Consider the following 19,893-nt stretch of genomic DNA (forward strand, 5'->3'; position numbering starts at 1 on the left):
TCCTTACCTAGTCTGGCAAATATGCGATTCCAGTCCCATACCAATGTGGTTAGCTCTTAACTGCTCTCTGAAGTGACTCATACTTCAATCAAGGAAACCAGGGACAGACAATTTGTTGGCTTTTTTGTGATGCTCATATCACAAGAATGATTTTTAGGAAAAGTGACTGAAGTTTATGATAATAACATCTATCTTCAATTTTTGTTTCAAATTAGATAAACTATTCGTAAATGCAAATTCCTTGAAAATTGATGGTTGCAGCCACAGTTTTCTTTTCATTATGGATTTAAATGATACATTACCCAAATCACTGACTGCGCCATTGATGCCAGGTACAAGTCCCAAAACATGGAAAAACAAGGTATGTCTTGTAAATCTTGCTTTGAGTGCTTAATTGTAGAAGGCAGACTTTATTATCCACATTCCTATTCTCCAGGAGACATTATGCAGGCTGAGGCTCTGTGAGACAATTGTCTAATCGCACTGCTTCTTTTGTTAATTGTGGCTTACTTACTTTGAATAAAATTACATAATGGGCTGAATAATGTGATGTCAAGTGCTGAAAGTCCGATTGCACCTTGGGAACTGGGCATCTCCTGTAGGCATTGAGGCCAACCATTCTCAGTGGCTCGACATGCAGCAGGTGAGTGCTGTTGGTGTTCTGAGGCTGCACAAAAACAGTAAGGCTCATTCCAGCCACAACTTTTAAGTAAGTTACGTAAGAGTGCCTCCCACAATGTGTCTGGTGTTCCTAATCAGTGTTTTGGACACTCAGAGGCCATTTTGTAATGAACACACCAGGATCAATTAAAGGCCACAAACTGTAATTGTAATCCTTTGGTGGCTGTCTCCTATTAGGGCCACTTTCCTTTGCTGAACCTTCACTTGCTAGACCTCCAAAGGCCAATTCCTCCAAATGGTCATGGTGCACGAGACATTTTTTAGTCGGCAGTCTTTTAATAGCTTTTGGCCTCTATTAATGTGGCCCAAATCCAAATAGTAGCCGGGGCACATCATGTTCTAAGCATCAGAAACATTGCAAAACATTTAAATGTGCTGGCTTGCGTCCACATTTTTCTTTTTATTCATTGATGGGATGTGGGCATCGTTGGCTAGGCGAGCACTTATTGCCCATCCCTAATTGTCCTTGGGAAGGTGATGATGAGCAGCCTTCTTGAACCGCTGGAGTCCATGTGGTGTAGGTACACCCACAGTGCTGTTAGGGAGCGAGTTCCAGGATTTTGACCCAGCGACAGTGAAGAAACAGCAACATATTTCCAAGTCAGGATGGTGAGTGACTTGGAGGGAATTATCAGCATTATCAGCTATGTAAAATCGAAATTTGGGGCTGCCAATTATCCATCAGGATCCACCATCATTTAGGAGAGGAGTGCCTTCACAATTAGTAACTATTTACCCATTCATAGTAATTATTTAAAGAAGTTTGCAATTATTTCTGTCAATGATGGCTTCTCATGAAAGGATATGCTAATTATTGCATATACCGAATAACCACTTCCAGAATTTTCTCCTTTTACTTCAGAATATTGTCATTATGGGCAGGATTTTTGCCTTAGCAGGGATGCACTGCGGGGGCGGGTGGGGGCAGTCGCAAAGCTGATTGCCGTCCACAATCGGCTCCACACCGCGATTTTACGCCGGCGGGCCAATTAAGGCTGAGCGCTGCCTGTGCGGGCGGGAGGAGGAGGCCGAGCGGGCCTAGCACGTAATTCGCGCATGCGTGAGAAAGGGCGCTTCAATCTCCCTGAGGCACGGAGCTGCCTCAGGGAGATGAAGCACTGTTTAAAAAAAAAATGAAGGAAATAAAAATGTCATAAAACATGTCCCCTCATGTGACTCTGTCACATGAGCAGGGATATGCTTTTAATTCACTGTTAGATTTTTATTTGATTTTTATTTGCTTTAGGATACCTCGTCCCACCCGTGGATGATGTTTCCTAAAAAATGTAAAGGCCAGTTGGCCTTTTTGCCCGCCCGTCAGCCGTTATGTTGAGCGGGCAGTGAAAAATTCAATACAATTGTTAAATTAATGGCCTTAATAGGCCTTTAAATCATCAACGGGCGCGCTTCTGGCACCGGTGCGCGCCTGCTGACCTAACTATCGTGAGAGTGCGCGTTGAAGTCAGCATGCTTGGCCAACGTCAACGCGCTTTATTTCACGCTCCAGCAAGTCCGGCGCACGCCAAGTGTAATTTTCTGCCCTATCTTTTTATTTTTGCAAAGAACGGTATGCTGTCTAGATTTTGAATCATCACAGTTTGAACCTTCATTTGAGAGCCAACAAATAAAGGAGAGCCCATTTTGTTTTTATTTGCTCGTTTAATTTGAATTGTGTTCACAGTAGCGCCAAGGCTTGTTTTGAAAGTGTACCATATTTTTAAAAATTGATTTATTAGTTATGCTTAATGCAGCCCATTTCTCAAAGATGATCAGCATTGAAATACTGGTCCCTATTACCACTCATCCCTTCTGAGACAGCCCAGCACCTCAAAGTTCAGGAGGAGAGTAGAATTGAGCCAATATAAATTTAGTACTACTTCTGTTTTCACATTGCGCTAAGACTTGTGCTAGTGCAGTTGGCTTCTGACACGTGGATCTCATACCAATGACTGGAAGCAGAAAATAAAACTTTTGGGATTTGCAAAGACTACTAGCCTGGATTGTCCTGATATTCCCTACCGTTGGCTTCAGTAGATATCAGTGAATATAGCTTCAGGTTGTGGCCAAGACCCACGGGCCAGAAACTGGTGCCAGTAGTATAGATGTTGTGCAATATAAGATCAGCTTTTATACTTCTTATAATACATACATTGTTTTGAATTAAATTGTCAAAGTAAGCATATTTGTACTTTTTGTTTACAACTTTTATTAACAGTTTTAATATGATATCAAAGTTGAGCTTGAAAATTGTTGCATTCTTCAAATAAATTACTTCTGAATGGCCCCTGTTATGATCTTTTTCCCGTTTAATCTTCAGAGGACTCAGTAAAATAAGGAAAAGCATATAAACTCAGAATATATATATGGTTTAAAGTAACATCATCTGCTTGTGCTTTAATTATGGGTTTGCTCGTTGTGTTAGCTCAGGATGAATGTAAGGCAGGCAAACTGTACCAAGCCGGACTCCTAAATCGGAAGCTGATTGAGGAAGCAAAGTGTTTATGTGATGTAATTTAACACATAAACACTTTCACTTCTCAATCAGCTCTCCTATCCATCAATGCATTTAGGCTTTCTGGAGTTCAGCAGGGACAGACACAATCCTTCTTTTAATGAGTTCTCTTAAAATAAACCATAAAATTTGGAAGTGGGGAGGAAGGAGAGAGAGCCATGCAACATTAAATGTATACCCCAAAATAAGTGGATAACAATTTGTTGGACATGAGTTACATGCTTAAGAGGGCTTCTCAAATAAAAAATAATTAGTTGTTCTTGCATTCTCGTTTCCATTGTACCCTCTAGCATATTTCTACAAAACCAGACACCACAGTGCTCGTTGCTGTAGCTTTGCAAGATCACATTATTAGGAATCTGCGGCTCCAAAACCTTTCACTGTCTAATACTTTTAAAACAAAACAACGGACTAAAATTAGCTGCTACAGGCCCATAGACAGAAACACTGCGAGGCCTGCAGTGGATACAGGAATAAAAAGAAAAGAAGGAAAAAAGAAAAGAAAAGAAGATGAGGAACAAGAGTATGTTTTGGATCCAAAACCCTTGGGCCTTACTTTAGGTAAATTTATTTCACTTTTCATATTTAGCTTTTAGTTGTTTTGTGGTTGTATTATGCTTGTGCTGCGATTTTAAAATTATGGTGTGTGGCCTATTTTTTAAAAAATCATGGATAAGATGTATATTTATTACAAATCTGGTGGCTAATTGGTTCTTGTCAGCCTTCTATTCAAAAAAAGACTGTGGCCAGGATTTTCCCATCGGCGAGTGCGGGGGGGGGCGCCCGCACCCCATTTAAATTTTCAGGCAGGCGGGGGCTCAGCAAAATCAGCTGTGCGCCCACCGACCTGTCAATGGCCAATTGAGGCCATTGACAGAGTCATTTAAATAATTAAAGAACCTGCCCGTCCAACCTTAATGTTGGCGGGCAGGCCAGGAGCCCTGGCGGGCAATAGAAAAAACAAGAAACCTCATCCACGGGCGGGATGAGGTTTCATATAGGTTTTTAAAAGTTTAATTAAAGTGGTTTTAAAATAATGGACATGTCCCAATTCATGTGAGTGTCACATGAGAAGACATGTTAGGGATTTTTTTTTCTTATATTTTTAATATTTTTCAATGTGCAGCCGATCTCCCTGAGGCAGCACTTTGCCTCAGGGGGATGAGTGCGCTTTTTCGTGCGCATGCACTAAAGAGTGCACTCTCGATTTTGGGATTACACACCCCCCCCTGCCCGCACAGGGAGTGCACAGCGCTTACATGCGAACCTCACGCTGGGAGGGCCTTAAGTGGCCCGCCCACGTAAAATAGTGGCGTGCCCCCAATCGAGAAAATTCTGCCCTGTATTTAGCAGGAGGCTACAGGAACATGGGGCAGGATTTTCCGCTCGGCATGCAGGCGCTTATCCGACACGCCCAAGCGTGAAATAGCGCGTGATATTTCGGTTGGTGGGCGCACGCGAGAATCGGCAGCACGCCTGCCGACAATTCAGAAGCCTATTAAGGCCATTAATCAATGAATTAACATATTTTTCACTGCCTGTCCAACGTTACAGTTGGCAGGCGGGCGAATTGGCCAGGCGGCCTTTGGATTTTTTTAGGAAACCTCATCCAGGGGTGGGATGAGGTTTCCGACATTAATTTAAGAAAAAATAAAAATGTTTGGCATAATTTTTATTATGTCTCTGTTCATGTGAGTGAGTCCTATGTGGGGCCATTTTTTTTTTTGATTTTCAAAATCTTTAATTTTGATTTTAAAATTCTTCAGCTCCCTGCCTTCAGGGAGCTTTCAGAGCACGCTCCCCCACGCAAGCACAGACTTTTGCGCTCGGCCTCCTCCTGCCCCCCACTCCAGCAGCGCTGAGCTTCTCAATGTGCCTTTCATGCTGGCTGGCCGTTAATTGACCAGCCAGTGTGAAATCGCAGTTCGGCGCCGATCGCAGGCGGTGGGCCATTTCCCGGCTGCTCCTGGGGCCCGCCCGCTACACTCGCCCGACGACCCGAAAATCCTGCCCATGACATATTGGTTTAGACGGGAGAACTATTTGGCAGCCGTTTTAAGAGTTGGAACTCCTGCAATTTTGAAACAAATTCAGTGGCTTCAGCCAGTATAGATTCAAGAACTAACTTTCATGCAGTGATGTTATTTGCTCGCCATTTTTTATAGCCTGTGTGATGTAGTGAGGAAATAAAAGGTGGAACAAAGTCAGCCTTTTCTTGTGCTATTTAAAAAAAGCCTTGCTCATAACATATGTAAGAATTTACTTCTCCCACTCACACCCTCTACCCCACTCCGCCCTCACCCTGACTTATGGTTCAGAACAACACATGCACACCAGGCAGATATTGAATTAGCCAACTTCAGCCAAGTCTGTGGGTGCCACCAGCAATTCTTATACTGAAGGCCCATATGCTTTCTAGCCATGATCATAGCCTGAAATGTTATTTTCTTTTTCCATTTCTGCTAGCATGTTCTTCATTTGAACATGGATGAACTTTAACTTGCTGGCAATTATAGATCGCGGTGTATAAGAAGATCCAATTTTTTTCGGTGCCAAAATGCATGAGGCCTATACTCAGCGTATAAAATGCTGAGGCCTACACTCAGCTGAGGCCAAAATGCTGAGGGCAAAATGCTGAGGCCTATACTCGGCGTATAAGTCGAGTCCGCATTTTTCAGCTCATAAATGCATATTTAGCGTTATGGGGTCAAGAAGGCCTTGTTACCAAGAAGATGCTCGGGAGTTTAAGACACGCCCACACAGAGCAAACCATACACGGCAAACAATGAACAGAAATGGGACCCCCTGCAAAAGTAATGAAGTATGAAGCTGGCTTCAAGCTAAACGTTGTAACATTTGTTAATTCATCAAATAACTGTGCTGCCGCGAGGGAGTTCAGTGTTAATGAAAAACTGACGCAAGAATGGAAGAAGAAGGAATCCACCCTGAAGAAGATGCCCAAGCCCAAATGTGTCATGAAAACAGGGACCAACCACTGACCTGGTCTTGAGAAGGATGTATTGGAATGGGTTCTCAAAAATCATCAGAATGGTGTTTCATCATCACCAGAAATGCAATGCATATAGGCTCACTTATGTGGGCCAAATCCAACCATGATTCCAGCAAATATTTTAGAGCAACAGCTAGCTTTATGGAGAGAAAATGTCTAGTGTTGCAAAAGATCAAGATTGTTCAGAGATTACCAAAAGACCTCAATGCCAAAATGACCAGTTTCCAGTGATTCATCATCAGACAGCGGCAACAACATGAGTACCCATTATGTCACAACAGCAACATGGATGAAACGCCCGTGAATTTCCACATGCCCACCAACTGAACATTCAGATCATTCAAAAATTGCGGAATATCCAATTCAATGGATGACAAGGAAGACGATTTGTTGTGGAGGGATGATCCTGAAACCAAAAGCACCAAATTTGACCCAGAGTGGGATCCTTACAATGATGTCATAGCCAAAGTGACTTGGAATGAATTCGATGAACTCTGCGTTGGATGTGACAATAAATTTGGCAGTTTTTAAAACATTATGATTGTGGTTCAGACTATCCTTGTAGAATTATTTTATTAAATAAAACGTGACACATTGGTTAAATTTGAATTTCAGGTGTTTTTTTTTCAAATTTCAAAATGGTGACCATCTACCCTAACACCAGCAATTCACATTTTATACTCAGCGTATAAACCAATCCCTGTATGCGGAAAGATTTTTGGAAGCTTCAAAGATCGACTTAAACTCCGTGATCTGCAGTAATTAGCATTGAGGCATTTTCAAAGCTTCAAATGTGAATTAAGGTTAATTATGTTTATCTAAATTACCTCTAAGCAAGTTTTTGTCAAATAGCAAAAAGGCCCTGGTTCAGTTTGCAATGTGGTAATAGTTGACTGGTTTCAGTTTTTACTCAACTAGAAATGCCTGCCTTAAATTTTCGTTTACTAATTGTACTTTTAAGCACAGAAAATGGGTCTGGTTGATGCACCTAAAACACCGTTAACAGATAGTGAATGGCAACTGGTGAAAAAGAGATCACTACAACAGGGAGATTCAGCGCAGCCTTGTGCTATATGCAGAGAAGAGTTCGGGATGCAGCAGCAGGTGAGTACTTTGAAAAACAACAGCAAACACTTCACTTTCCTGGAGATACTCATTGCTAGCTTATAAGGAAACTAACTTCATTGTATTCTATTCGGAAGCAGTGATTGAGATACAAGTGTAAAATATTAACCAGTTAAAATAGTTGCGCAGTACAGCTCAAGCATTTTTAACGCTAATTGCCCCCTAAAAATCATGTTCATATGCTGAAACCTTTAATTCAATTTACACATGTTTAGAAACACTAGTAAACTGGCTTGTGCATTGTTTGGGAGCACTCTCTTTCACCTGTTTTGCTAATCTAACAAAAAATTATAGAATGAAAGTTTCCACTGTTTAGGAGTTAAGACTATTTCAAACTAGGTCGTTGCAGGCGGAGTACAAAACAGTCACTGAATGGATAGTCTTCGACCAGTTGGGCAGTAGAAGTGTTACTCAAATGCATTTAGGGCCCACTCAAGAAACGAGTTCAGATAATGCAAAAAAAAAGCTATATCCTGCACCTGACTGATGCTATGTATATCCTACCAACCAATCACAGAATATGCAAAAAGCATTCTATATCCTGCAGCTGTTTCTCAAAGGCATGATAAACAGCAAAAACATCTTTGAGAAAGATATGCCACCAGCTGAAATGTCAGGGTAGAGTCTGTCCATAACCCCAGTGGCTGCCCTGCAGCAATTTAACACTGGTAGCAGCGTTAATTGCTTTCAGGAGAGGCAGTATCACCGTGATAATGTCACTCCAGAGGCCCAGGCTAATTATCTGAGGAATAAAAACAAAAAACTGCGGATGCTGGAAATCCAAAACAAAAACAGAAATACCTGGAAAAACTCAGCAGGTCTGGCAGCATCGGCGGAGAAGAACAAAGTTGACGTTTCGAGTCCTCATGAGGTCATGAGGACTCGAAACGTCAACTTTGTTCTTCTCCGCCGATGCTGCCAGACCTGCTGAGTTTTTCCAGGTATTTCTGTTTTAATTATCTGAGGATGCAGGTTCGAATCCCACTTGGCAACAGCTGGTGGAATTTAAATTAATCAATCAGGAATTAACAGCTAGTCTCAGTAATAGTGACCATGAAGCCATTGTCCTTTGTTGTAAAAACCCATCTGGTTCACTACTGTCCTTCAGGAAAGGAAATCTGCCGTCCTTACCTGACACACAACATGTGGCCTACATGTGACACACAACAATGTGCTTGGCTCTTAAATACCTTCTGAAATCGCCTAGCAAGCCACTCAGTTGTGCCAAACCGCTACGAGGTCTAGAAGGAATGAAAACAGATGGACCACTCTGAGCTAGGCACCAGAAATGGCAACGACAAACCCAGTCCTGTCAACTCTGCAAAGTCCTCCTTACTCATACCTGAGAGCTTGTGCCAAAATTGGGACCACAGACTAGTCAAGCAACAGCCTTACATAGTCACACTCATGGAATCATATCTTACAGATAATGCCCTAGATGCCACAATCAAGGTATGTCCTGTCCCACAAGCAGGACAGACCCAGCAGAGGTGGCGGCACAGTGGTACACAGTCGAGAGGGAGTTGCTCTGAGAGTTCTCAATATCGGCTCTGGACCCCATGAAGTCTCATGGCATCAGGTCAAACATGGGCAAGGAAACCTCCTGCTGATTACCACACACCGCCCTCCCTCAGCTGATGAATCAGTACTCCTCCATGTTGAACAGCACTTGGAGGAAGCACTGAGGGTGGCAAGGGCACAGAATGTACTCTGGGTGGGGGACTTCAATATCCATCACCAAAAGTGGCTCGTTAGCACCACTACTGACCGAGCTGGTCGAGTCCTAAAGGAGCAGCATCAGGCATACTTAAAAATGAGGGGTCAACCTGGTGAAGCTGCAACACAGGACTAATTGCATGCTGAAGATCAGAAGCAGCATGTGATAGACAGATCTAAGCAATTCCACAACCAACAAGTCAGGTCTAAGCCCTGCAGTCCTGATACATTGAGTCATGAATGGTGGTGGACTAGCTGGAGGAGGAGGCTCCACAACAATCCCTATCCTCAGTGATGGGGGAGCCCAGCACGTCAGTGCAAACATAAGGCTGACGCATTTGCAATCATCTTCAGCCAGAAGTGCTGAGTGGATGATCCATCTCAACCTCCTTCTGAGGTTCCCAGAATCATAGATGCCAGTCTTCAGCCAATTCGATTCACTCCACATGATATCAAGAAATGGCTGAAGGCACTGTATACTGCAAAGGTTATGGGCCCTGGCAACATTCCTACAATGGTATTGAAACCTAGTGCTCCAGAACTAGTCAAGCTATTCTAGTAAAGCTACAACACTGGCATCTACCCGGCAATGTGGAATATTGTCCAGGGATGTCCTGTCAACAAAAAGCAGGACAAATCCAGTTCAGCCAATTATAGACCATCACTATACTCTTGATCATCAGCAAACTGATGGAAAGTGTCGTCCATAGTGCTATCAAGCAGCAGTTACTCAGAAACAACCTGCTCACTGATGCTCAGTTTGGGTTCTGCCAGGGCACTCAGCTCCTGACCTCATTACAATCTTCGTCCAAACATGGCCAAAGAGCTGAATTCCAAAGGTGTTGTGAGAGTGACTGCCCTTGACATCAGGGCCGCATTTGACTGAGTGTGGCATCAAGGAGCTTTAGCAAAACTGCAATCAATAGGAATCAGGGGGAAAACCCTCCGCTGGTTGGAGTCAGATCTAGCACAAAGGAAGATGGTTATGGTATTTGGAGGTTAATGATCTCAGTCACAGGACATTACTGCAGGACTTCCTCAGGGTAGTGTCCTAGGCCCAAATATCTTTGGCTGCTTTATTAATGACCTTCCCTCCATCATAAGGTCAGAAGTGATGATGTTTGCTGATGATTGTACAATGCTCAGCACCAGCCGTGCCTTCTCAGATACTGAAGAAGTCAGTGCCTATATGCAAAAAGACCTGGACAACATTCAGGCTTGGGCTGATAATTGGCAAATGCCAGGCATTGACAATCTCCAACGGGGGAGAATCCAATCATCTCCCCTTGACATTCAATGGCATTACCATCATTGAATCTCCCACAACAACATTCTGGGGGTTACCATTGACCAGAAACTGACCTGGAACAGCCATATGAACACTGTGGCGACAAGAGCAGCTCAGAGGCTGGGAATTCTGTGGCAAGTAACTCACCTCCTGACTCCCCAAAGTCTGCTCACCATCTACAAGGCACAAGTCAAGAGTATGGTGGAATACTCTCAACTTGCCTGTGAGCAGCTCTAACAACATTTAAGAAGCTGGTCACCATTCAAGACCATGCAGCCTGCTTGATTGGCACCCCATCCACCACCTTCAACATTCATTCCCTCTTTCAACCGATGCACAGTGGCAGCAGTGTGCACCGCCTATAAGATTAAGCACTGGTGCAACTCACCAAGACTCCTTCGACAGCACCTTCCAAACCCACAACCTACATGTACCTAGAAGGACAAGGGTATCAGAGGCACTAGCATCTGCAAGTCCCCCACCAAGCCACACACCATCCTGACTAGGAACATCCTTCACAGTCACTAGGTCGAAATCCTGGAACTCTCTTCCTAACAGCACTCTGTGTGTACATACACCACATGGACTGCAGCAGTTTAAGAAGACAGCTCACCACCACCTTCTCAAGGTGGTTTATTTATTACAATAAATGCTGGCCTAGCCAGCAATGCCCACATCCTGTCAAAGAATAAAAAAAGGCAAGACTTGTGGATCTATCTCAGGAGGTTGTCCCACCTTAGAGAGCGGTGGGATGAGACCTTTGAGTTGGCATTAATTGCCTGTTTGAAGGACTCAATTAGCATCCGGGTAGGAAGGCTGTACACGAGCCTTCCCACCCCGGAATTATTTGGGTGGAGGCGGGGAGATGGCAGGTTCCTCATTTTGCATAAAAACAAAAAACTACTGCGGCTGCTGGAAATCCAAAACAAAAACAGAATTACCTGGAAAAACTCAGCAGGTCTGGCAGCATCGACGGAGAAGAAAAGAGTTAACGTTTCGAGTCCTCATGACCCTTCGGCAGAACATTTCTGCCGAAGGGTCATGAGGACTCGAAATGTCAACTCTTTTCTTCTCCGCCGATGCTGCCAGACCTGCTGAGTTTTTTCAGGTAATTCTGTTTTTGTTTCCTCATTTTGCATACTTGGCTGTGACCCCAGACCAATAAAAGCATTAACTTAGCAGGGGCTTCTTTTTGACAAGTAAAGTGAATTGCTGACTTTGCTTAGTTCACATCTTTAAGTGGTTATAATAAGCTGTTCTTTCTGTGACCTCTTTTGTCAATGTCTCAATGTTTATTTGGACATGATTAAGAGGCGTGAAGTGTGTGAAGCCTCTTGTTATTGATGTTTTAATGATCTGTCTGATTGACACTTTTATAGGATTGTAGGAATAGTAGTTTTGTTTCAAAAGAACAAAAGAATACTTGTGAATGCGGGGAGGGCTAGAGGGCCTATAGTCTTCCAATACAACTGGGACAAACTTCTGCCTCAGTACTCGCCAGCCACCATGGTCGCCAATACTTTGATTTTAGGGGCAGTGCGCCCAACTCCATCCTGCACCCAGCCACACCCACCTGTGCATAAATTGGCCGTGTCAGGTCACTTTCTACCGAGGTGGGTCTGGCGCGTCAGGGAAATTTCCCAACTCGAGCTATACTCCTCGCAAGTCAAAATCTAGCCCTGACCTTCCTGATCATAATCTCAGTTTAAAGAAGATGTGATCATGCTTCTTCAGTCTGTAAACTATATACAACATCACAAACGATTGTATAAACTCAATCTCAAATACATTATTTTTGTTGTTCTATCCAACAGGTTCTGCTGTCTTGTTCTCATGTTTTTCACAGGGTAAGTGATAAAGAGATGCAGAGAAATAACTAGAATTTCCAATTTTTAGGAACATTTGTTATTGATGTTTTGTGTAACTTGGGAGATATAATATGGTCTAGAACAAGTTAGTGGACTATCAGTAATGAAAAGAGAGACTGAAAAATAGATTGGCAATATGTGAGTATTTACTTATACTGTTTATTTATACCTTCAGGTTTGCATGCAAGCTTTTGAGAAGTTCTCTGGGAGGAAGAGTTGCCCTATGTGCAGGAAGGAGCAATACCAGACCAGGGTCATTCACGATGGAGCTCGTCTGTACAGGATGAAATGTGCTACAAGGTACTAATTTGATAACAGCACCATATCTGCTGGCATCTTGTAGAGAAACATTTTGCTTCATTGGTTGCTAACAAGGTAAAGAAGGAACTTGACTACATAGATCAGAATGGGATGGAAATCACAAGGTAAGGCCCACAGGAGATGCAGGGCAGGGGAATCAGAAGCAAGAGCAGGAGGTGAATTTCAAAGGCCCTGCCCTTCATGATGCTGGGCCCATCAATCGGAGGTGGTGGGGGGGCACTGGCAAACCGAACATTGCTGGGCGGCCTTTGGGAGGCATGGGTAAGTTGTACAACTCCCATTTAATCCCTGAGGCACCAATGAATTGCAGTGGGTGTCAATTGGCTCATTAATAACATTCTGTCGCCGCCAGCTGAGAATCCTGTGTCAGCCCTTTCCGCCCTCCTACTTAAACGGGGGAGGTTTTGCCACTGCCTGGAGACTGAAGTGGGGCCTCTCCCACATTTAAGTAGGCCCGGCTGCTGTGTTTCCCACCTCAAAGAGCTGCATTAAATCCAGCCCATAGCTGTCATACCTACCTGAGGCTGGAGAATTGAGTCAATATTAGTTCCAAAGTGGTCACCTATCATGGTTACACATCTCCTAAGTTGACAAATGTGAAATAAACCAAGAAAAAAATATGGAAACAATAAAAAGTGTGCACATGCTTTATTTTTGGTTTGCTTTCATGCATGTGCATGAAGGGAAATATTTGATCCAATATTGCAGCTTTCTACTTATCCCTGCCATTTGTTTGGTTTTACACCAAGAGACATATGCAATTGGTGCAAAAAAGGAATAAGTGGTCAAAAAGATTGCAGAACTTCAGGCATTAGTAACACAGCAAAGGCTTCTTGATCTTTTATGATCTTCTGTCGATCCCACTATACAGGCCACACTCCAGATTTACAGATGCAAATTTCCCGCAATTGCACTTGTTCAGAGGCCCTCTGAGGAAGTCTTGCTACAACTGTACAGGATATTGATGAGACTACACCTGGAGTAATGTGTATAGATTTGATCTCTTTACTTAAGGAAGGATATACTTGCTTTGGAAGCAGTTCAGGAATGTTCACTAACCTGATTCTTGGGATGACGGGTTTGTCTTATGAGGAACAGTTGAGCATGTTGGGCTGATACACATTAGAGTTTAGAAGAATGAGAGGTGACCGTATTGAAACATATAAGTTCCTGAAGGGGCTTGACAAGGTAGATGCTGAGAGAATGTTTCCTCATGGAGGAGTCTAGAACTAGGCACTATTTCAGAATCTACATATAGATTGGGCAAACCAAATTAGCAATAATACAGTGGTGGATGAATTCCTGGAATGTGTACGAGATATGTTTTTAGACCAATGCGTTGAGGAACCAGCTCTGAAGAAGAGCCATAGGGACTCGAAACGTTGACTCTGTTTTTCTCTCCACAGATGCTGTTAGACCTGCTGGGTTTTTCCAGCATTTTCTGTTTTTGTTGCGTTGAGGAAACAGCTAGGGAACAGGCTATCCTAGATTTGCTGTTGTGCAATGAGAAGGGGTTAATTAATAATCGTGTTGTGCAGGGTCCTTTAAGGAATAGTGACCATAACATGATAGAAATCTTCATTAGGATGAAAAGTGAAGTAGTCTGATCCAAAGCTAGGGTCCTAAATCTAAAGAAAGGAAGCTACAAAGGTATGAGGCGTGAGTTGGCTAAGATAGGTTGGGGAACTTCATTAAAAAGCATGACAGTGGATAGGCAATGGCTAATTTTAAGGAACGAATGTATGCATTGCAACAGTTATACACTCCTTTCTGGCGCATAAACATAACAGGAAAAGCGGTGCAACAATCACTGACAAAAGGAAGTGAGGATAATAGTTGATCCAAAGAGGAGTCATATAAAGTTTCTAGAAAAAGTAGCAAGCCTGAGGATTAGGAGCAGTTGAGAATTCAGCAAAGAAGGACAAAGAGATTGACTAAGAGGGGAAAAATAGAGTACAAGAGTAAACTTGTAAGGAACATAAAAGCGGACTGTAAAAGCTTCTATATGTATGTGAAGAGAGAAAGATCAGTGAAGGCAAATGTAGGTCCCTTACAGTCCAAAATGGGAGAATTTATAGTAGAGAATAAGGAAATGGCAGAACATTTAAACAACTACTTTAGTTCTGTCTTCATGGAGGAAGACATAAATAACTTCCCAGAAATGCTAGGGAACCAAGGGTCTAGTGAGAAGGAGGAATTGAAGGAAATTAGTATTACTAAAAAAAATAGTGCTGGAGAACTTAATGGGACTGAAAGCCAATAAATCCCCAGGGCCTGATAATCTGCATCCCAGGGTACTGAAGGGGGTGGCCATGGAAATAGTAGATGTGTTGTTTGACATCTTCCAAAATTCTGTAGATTCTGGAACAGTCCTGGCAGATTGGAGGGTGGCAAATGTAACCCCACTATTTAAAAAAGGAGGGAGGGAGAAAACATGAATTACAGATCGGTTAGCCTGACATTAGTAGTAGGGAAAATATTATAAAGGATGTGATAACACGACACTTGGAAAATATCAACAGGGTTAGACAAAGTCAACATGGAGTTATGAAAGGGAAACCATGTTTGACAAACCCACAGGAGTTTTTTGAGGATGTAATTAGCAGAATAGATAAGGGAGAACCAGTGGATGTGGTGTATTTGGATTTTCAGAAAGCTTTTGATAAAGTCCCACATAAGAGATTGGTGTTCAAGATTAAAGCACATGGGATTGGGGGTAATATATTTGCATGGATTGAGAATTGGTTAGCAGACAGGAAACAGGGAGTAGGAATAAATGGGTCTTATTCAGAATACGAACAATGACTACTGGATGGATCAGTGCTTGGGCCCCAGCTATTCACAATATTTATCAATGATTTAGATGAAGGAACCAAATGTAATATTTCCAAGTTTTCTGACGACATGAAAGTAGGTGGGAATGTGAGTGGTGAGGAGGGTGTTAAGAGGCTTCAAGGTGATTTAGACAAGTTGAGTGAGTGAGCAAATACATGGCAGATGCAGTATAATGTGGATAAGTGTGAAGTTATCCGCTTTGGTAGGAAAAACAGAATATTTAAATAGTGATAGATTGGGGAATGTTGATGTATAAAGGGACCTGGGTGTCCTTGTACACCAATCACTGAAAGCAAGCATGCAGGTGCAGCAAGCAGTTAAGAAGGCAAATGGCATGTTGGCCTTCATTGCAAGAGAACTTGAGTACAGGAGCAAGAATGTCTTACTGCAGCTGTACAGGGCCTTGATGAGACCACACCTGGAGTATTATGTGCAGCTTTGGTCTCCTTACCTAAGACAGGATATACTTGCCATAAAGGGAGTGCGGCGAAGGTTTACTAGACTGATTCCTGGGAATGGCAGGATTGTCCTATGAGGAGAAATTGGGTCGACTAGGTCTGTATTCACTGGAGTTTAGAAGAATGAGAGGGGATCTCATTGAAACAGATAAAATTCTGACAGGGCTGGACAGACTGGATGCAGGGATGATGTTTCCTCTGGTTGAGGGGGTCTAGAACAATGGATCACAGTCTCAGGATATGGTATAGACCATTTAGGACTGAGATGAGGAGAAACATCTTCACTCAGAGGGTGGTAAACCTATGGAATTCTCTACCACAGAAGGCTGTGGAGGCTAGTCACTGAATACATTTAAGAAGGAATTAGATGGATTTCTAGACTCTAAAGGCATCAAGGGGTATGGGGAGAGAGCGGGAGTACGGCGTTGAGATAGAGGATCAGCCATGATCATTTTGAATGGCGGAGCAGGCTTGAAGGGCCAGATGACCTACTCCTGCTTCTATTTGCTATGTTTCTATGTTAATAAGGGGTCTTCCATTTAAGATGGAAATGAAGAGGAATTTCTTCTATCAGAGAGCTATGAGTGATAGATTCTATTGCTGTTACCATGATATATTCTGTTGTCACTACACTTGAAGAATATGCTTGGACGCCATGAAGCAGACTTGTATAAGTTACAAGGAAGTCTTTATTAACAATACTGAACAAAGTACATATTTACAGTAGGCATGGAGAAGACTACATATGATGTCCTTATACATTGCTATTCATCTCTAGACTGGCTCCAGCTCTAGGTCATTTGCCTTCTTACATCACCATGTGGGTGGAACTGTACTCTTGGAGGCATCTTGAATCCCTCTTCTCTCTTAAAGCTACACCTACACTTTAAGGGATGATTTTATTGAAACATAAAAGCTGCTGAGACGCTGTTTCCCCTAGCTGCAGCGTCTTGAACCACGGGATATTACCTCAGGTTAAGAGTCAGCTTGCTCCGCTATTGGTAAGGTCATGCCTGATCTGATTGTGGCCTCAACTCTATTTTCCTGCCTACCCCCTATAACCTTTGACTCCCTTGTCGGTCAAGAATGTATCTTACTCAGCCTTAAAAATATTCAACGACCCTGCTCCACTGCTCTCTGGGGAAGAGAATTCCTAGACCAACAACTGTCTGAGAGAAAGAAATTCTCCTCATCTCCGTCTTAAATAAGAGACCCCTTATTTTTAAACTGTGTCCCTATGGTATGGTCTCTCCCACAAGGGGAAACATCCTCTCAGCAGCCACCCTGTCAATTCCCCTCAGGATCTTATGGGCAGGATTTTCCCCCCGCCGGGGGGGGTGGGGAAGTTGACGTCTCTTGTGCACTTCCAATCGGCACCCCTGATTGGAGGCCTGCTGCCATTTTACATGGGTGGGCCAATTAAGGCCCACCCAGCGTGACGTCCACCAGGAAGCACTATGCGCTCCCTGTGCGGGCCGGGGGGGAAATCCCTAAACCCAAGAGTGCGCTCTTTCGCGCATGCGCACGAAAGAGCACAATCATCTCCCTGAGGCTAATCCTGCCTCAGGGAGGTCGGCTCTAAATAAAAAACATTAAAAATAGAAAGAAAAAGATCCCTGACATGTCCCCTCATGTGACTCTGTCACGTGAGTTGGGACATGTCCTTAACTTTTTAAAAAACTTTAATTAAATTTTTTAAAACCTACATGAAACCTCATCCTGCCCTTGGATGAGGTTTCATTGTTTTTCTGAAGCCCACCAGGGCTCCTGGCCTGCCCGCCAACCTTAAGGTTGGACAGGCAGGTCCATTAACTAGTTCGATGACTCTGTCAATGGCCTCAATTGGCCATTGACAGGTCGGTGGGCGCACAGCTGATTTTGCTGTGTCCCCGCCTACCTGAAAATTTAAATGGGGCGCGGTGATGTCAGGAGTTCCGCCTGACGTCACCGCGTATCATTTTATACATCAGCAAGCGGGCCCTGCCTCCCGCTCGCCAACAGGAAAATCCTGCCCTATATGTTTCAAGAAGATCACCCTTTCTTCTTCTAAACTCCAATGGCTACAGGCCCAACCTGTCCAACCTTTCCTCATAAGATAGCTCCCCCATCCCAGGAATCAGTTGAATGAACCTTCTCTGAACTGCTCCTTATGCGATTATATCCGTTCTTAAGTAAGAAGACCAAAACTGTACACACTACTCCAGATGTGATCTCTCCAATGCCCTATACAATTGTCGCAAAGCTTCCCTACTTTTATGTTCCATTCCCCTTGAAATAAATGCCAACATTCCATTTGCCTTCCTAATCACTTGCTGTACCTGCATATTAACTTTTTGTGATTCATGTACCAGGACACCCAGATCCCTCTCTACTGCCAAGTATTGTAGTCTTACTCCATTTAAATAACATACTGCTTTTCCTGTCAAAGAGAGCGAGTCATATTTTCCCACATAATACTCCATCAGCTAATTTTTACCTACTCACTTAACCTATCTAAATCCTTTTGTAAGCTCTTTGTATTCTCACAATTTACTTTCTTATTTATCTTTGTGTCATCCAAGTTACTTATGTAGATTGTGAAAAGTTGAGGCCCTAGCACGGATTCCCCCACTGCTTCCTGTTAGCCAATCAATCCTCATCCATGATACTATGTTACCCTCTACACCTGGAGCTCTTAATTTGCATAATAACCTTTTGGAAATCTAAGTACTCCACATCTACAGTCCCCCTTTATCCAAGTTGCTTGTTAATACCTCAAAGAACTCTAATAAATTAGTCATATGTGATTTCCCTTTCACAAAATATGTTGGCTCTGCTTAATTTCATTAAGATTTTCCAAGTGCCTTGCTATAGCCTCCTTAATAATAGGCTCTAGCATTTCCCCTATGGTAGCTGTTTGGTTAATTGGCCTGTAGTTATCTGTTTTGCTGTCTCTTTCCTTTCTTGCATAGAGGAGTTCCATTTGCTAATTTCCATCTGATGGGACCTTTCCAGAATCAAGGGAATTTTGGAAAATTAAAACCAAAGCATATACTATCGCTGCAGCCGCTTTTATTAGGACCCTAAGATGAAGTCCATCAGTCCTGGTGACTCGACTAATATTTTCTCAGTGCCCTTTTGCTGGTGATTGTAATTGTTTTAAGTCCTCCCTCCCTTTCACCCCTTGTTTTACAAGTATTTCTGGGATGTTATTTGTGTCTTCTGCAGTGAAGATAGACACAAAATATCTGTTCTATGCTTTAACCATTTCCTTATTTACCATTATTAATTCACCAGACTCACTCTCTAGGGGACCCATGCTCACTTCAATTACTTTTTTCCTTTTTAAATACTTATAGAAACTCTTGCCATATTTCTAGCTAGCTTTCCCTTATACTTTAATTAATTTTAAATAATCTTTAATTTCTCCTTCCTTATTTTTTTTGGGTCATCTTTGCTGGTTTTTGAATTCTGTCCAATGTAACCTACCAATAATCTTCACAGAGATGTATGCTTTTTCTTCCAATTTGATACTATCTTTAATGTCCTTAAGTAGTCACCAGTGGTACATTTGTCTCCTAGGCCAGGATTTTCGGGTCGGCGAGGGGGGATGGGGGGGCCCGCTCGCTGACACGTAAAATGACGCGTGGTGACATCGGGTGGGTGTCCCGATGCCAGCGCGCATCATTTAGGTTTTCAGTTCGGCGGACACACAGCCGAGTCAGCTGCGCGCCCACCAAACTGTCAAAGGCCTATTAAAGCCATTTAAATAGTAATTAAAATAATTAACAAGGCTGCCCGTCCAACCTTAAGGTCGGCGGGGGGCAGGCGAAGAGCTCAGGCGGCCTTCGTATTTTTCATGGAACCTCATCCACGGGCAGGATGAGGTTTCGTGAAGTGTTTGTAAATTGAATAAAAATTTTTATAAAAATTCATTGACATGTCCCAGCTCATGTGACATTGTCACATAAAGGGACATGTCTTAAAATGTTTTCTTTTCTATATTTAAATTTTTAAAACTTAATCTAATCCCCCTGAGGCACAGAGGTGCCCGCTCAGCGCTTCCAGGCGCGCGTCACATTGGGCAGGCCTTAATTTGC

At 43.0% G+C, this 19,893-nt stretch overlaps 1 protein-coding gene across 1 annotated transcript in view; it reads left to right on the top strand.

Moving 5' to 3' along the window:
• The first annotated feature begins 634 nt into the window (after window positions 1–634).
• The window catches only part of rnf32 (ring finger protein 32), a 60,057-nt gene continuing 40,798 nt past the window's right edge, over window positions 635–19,893 (top strand). The window contains exons 1-5 of the mRNA XM_078535161.1: window positions 635–643; window positions 3,484–3,754; window positions 7,165–7,307; window positions 12,147–12,179; window positions 12,376–12,500. Coding sequence (XP_078391287.1) covers window positions 635–643; window positions 3,484–3,754; window positions 7,165–7,307; window positions 12,147–12,179; window positions 12,376–12,500 — 581 coding nt within the window. The remainder of the gene's footprint in view (window positions 644–3,483; window positions 3,755–7,164; window positions 7,308–12,146; window positions 12,180–12,375; window positions 12,501–19,893) is intronic.

Source organism: Cetorhinus maximus, chromosome 3 (assembly GCF_964194155.1).
Source record: "Cetorhinus maximus chromosome 3, sCetMax3.hap1.1, whole genome shotgun sequence".
Lineage (NCBI taxonomy): Eukaryota > Metazoa > Chordata > Chondrichthyes > Lamniformes > Cetorhinidae > Cetorhinus > Cetorhinus maximus.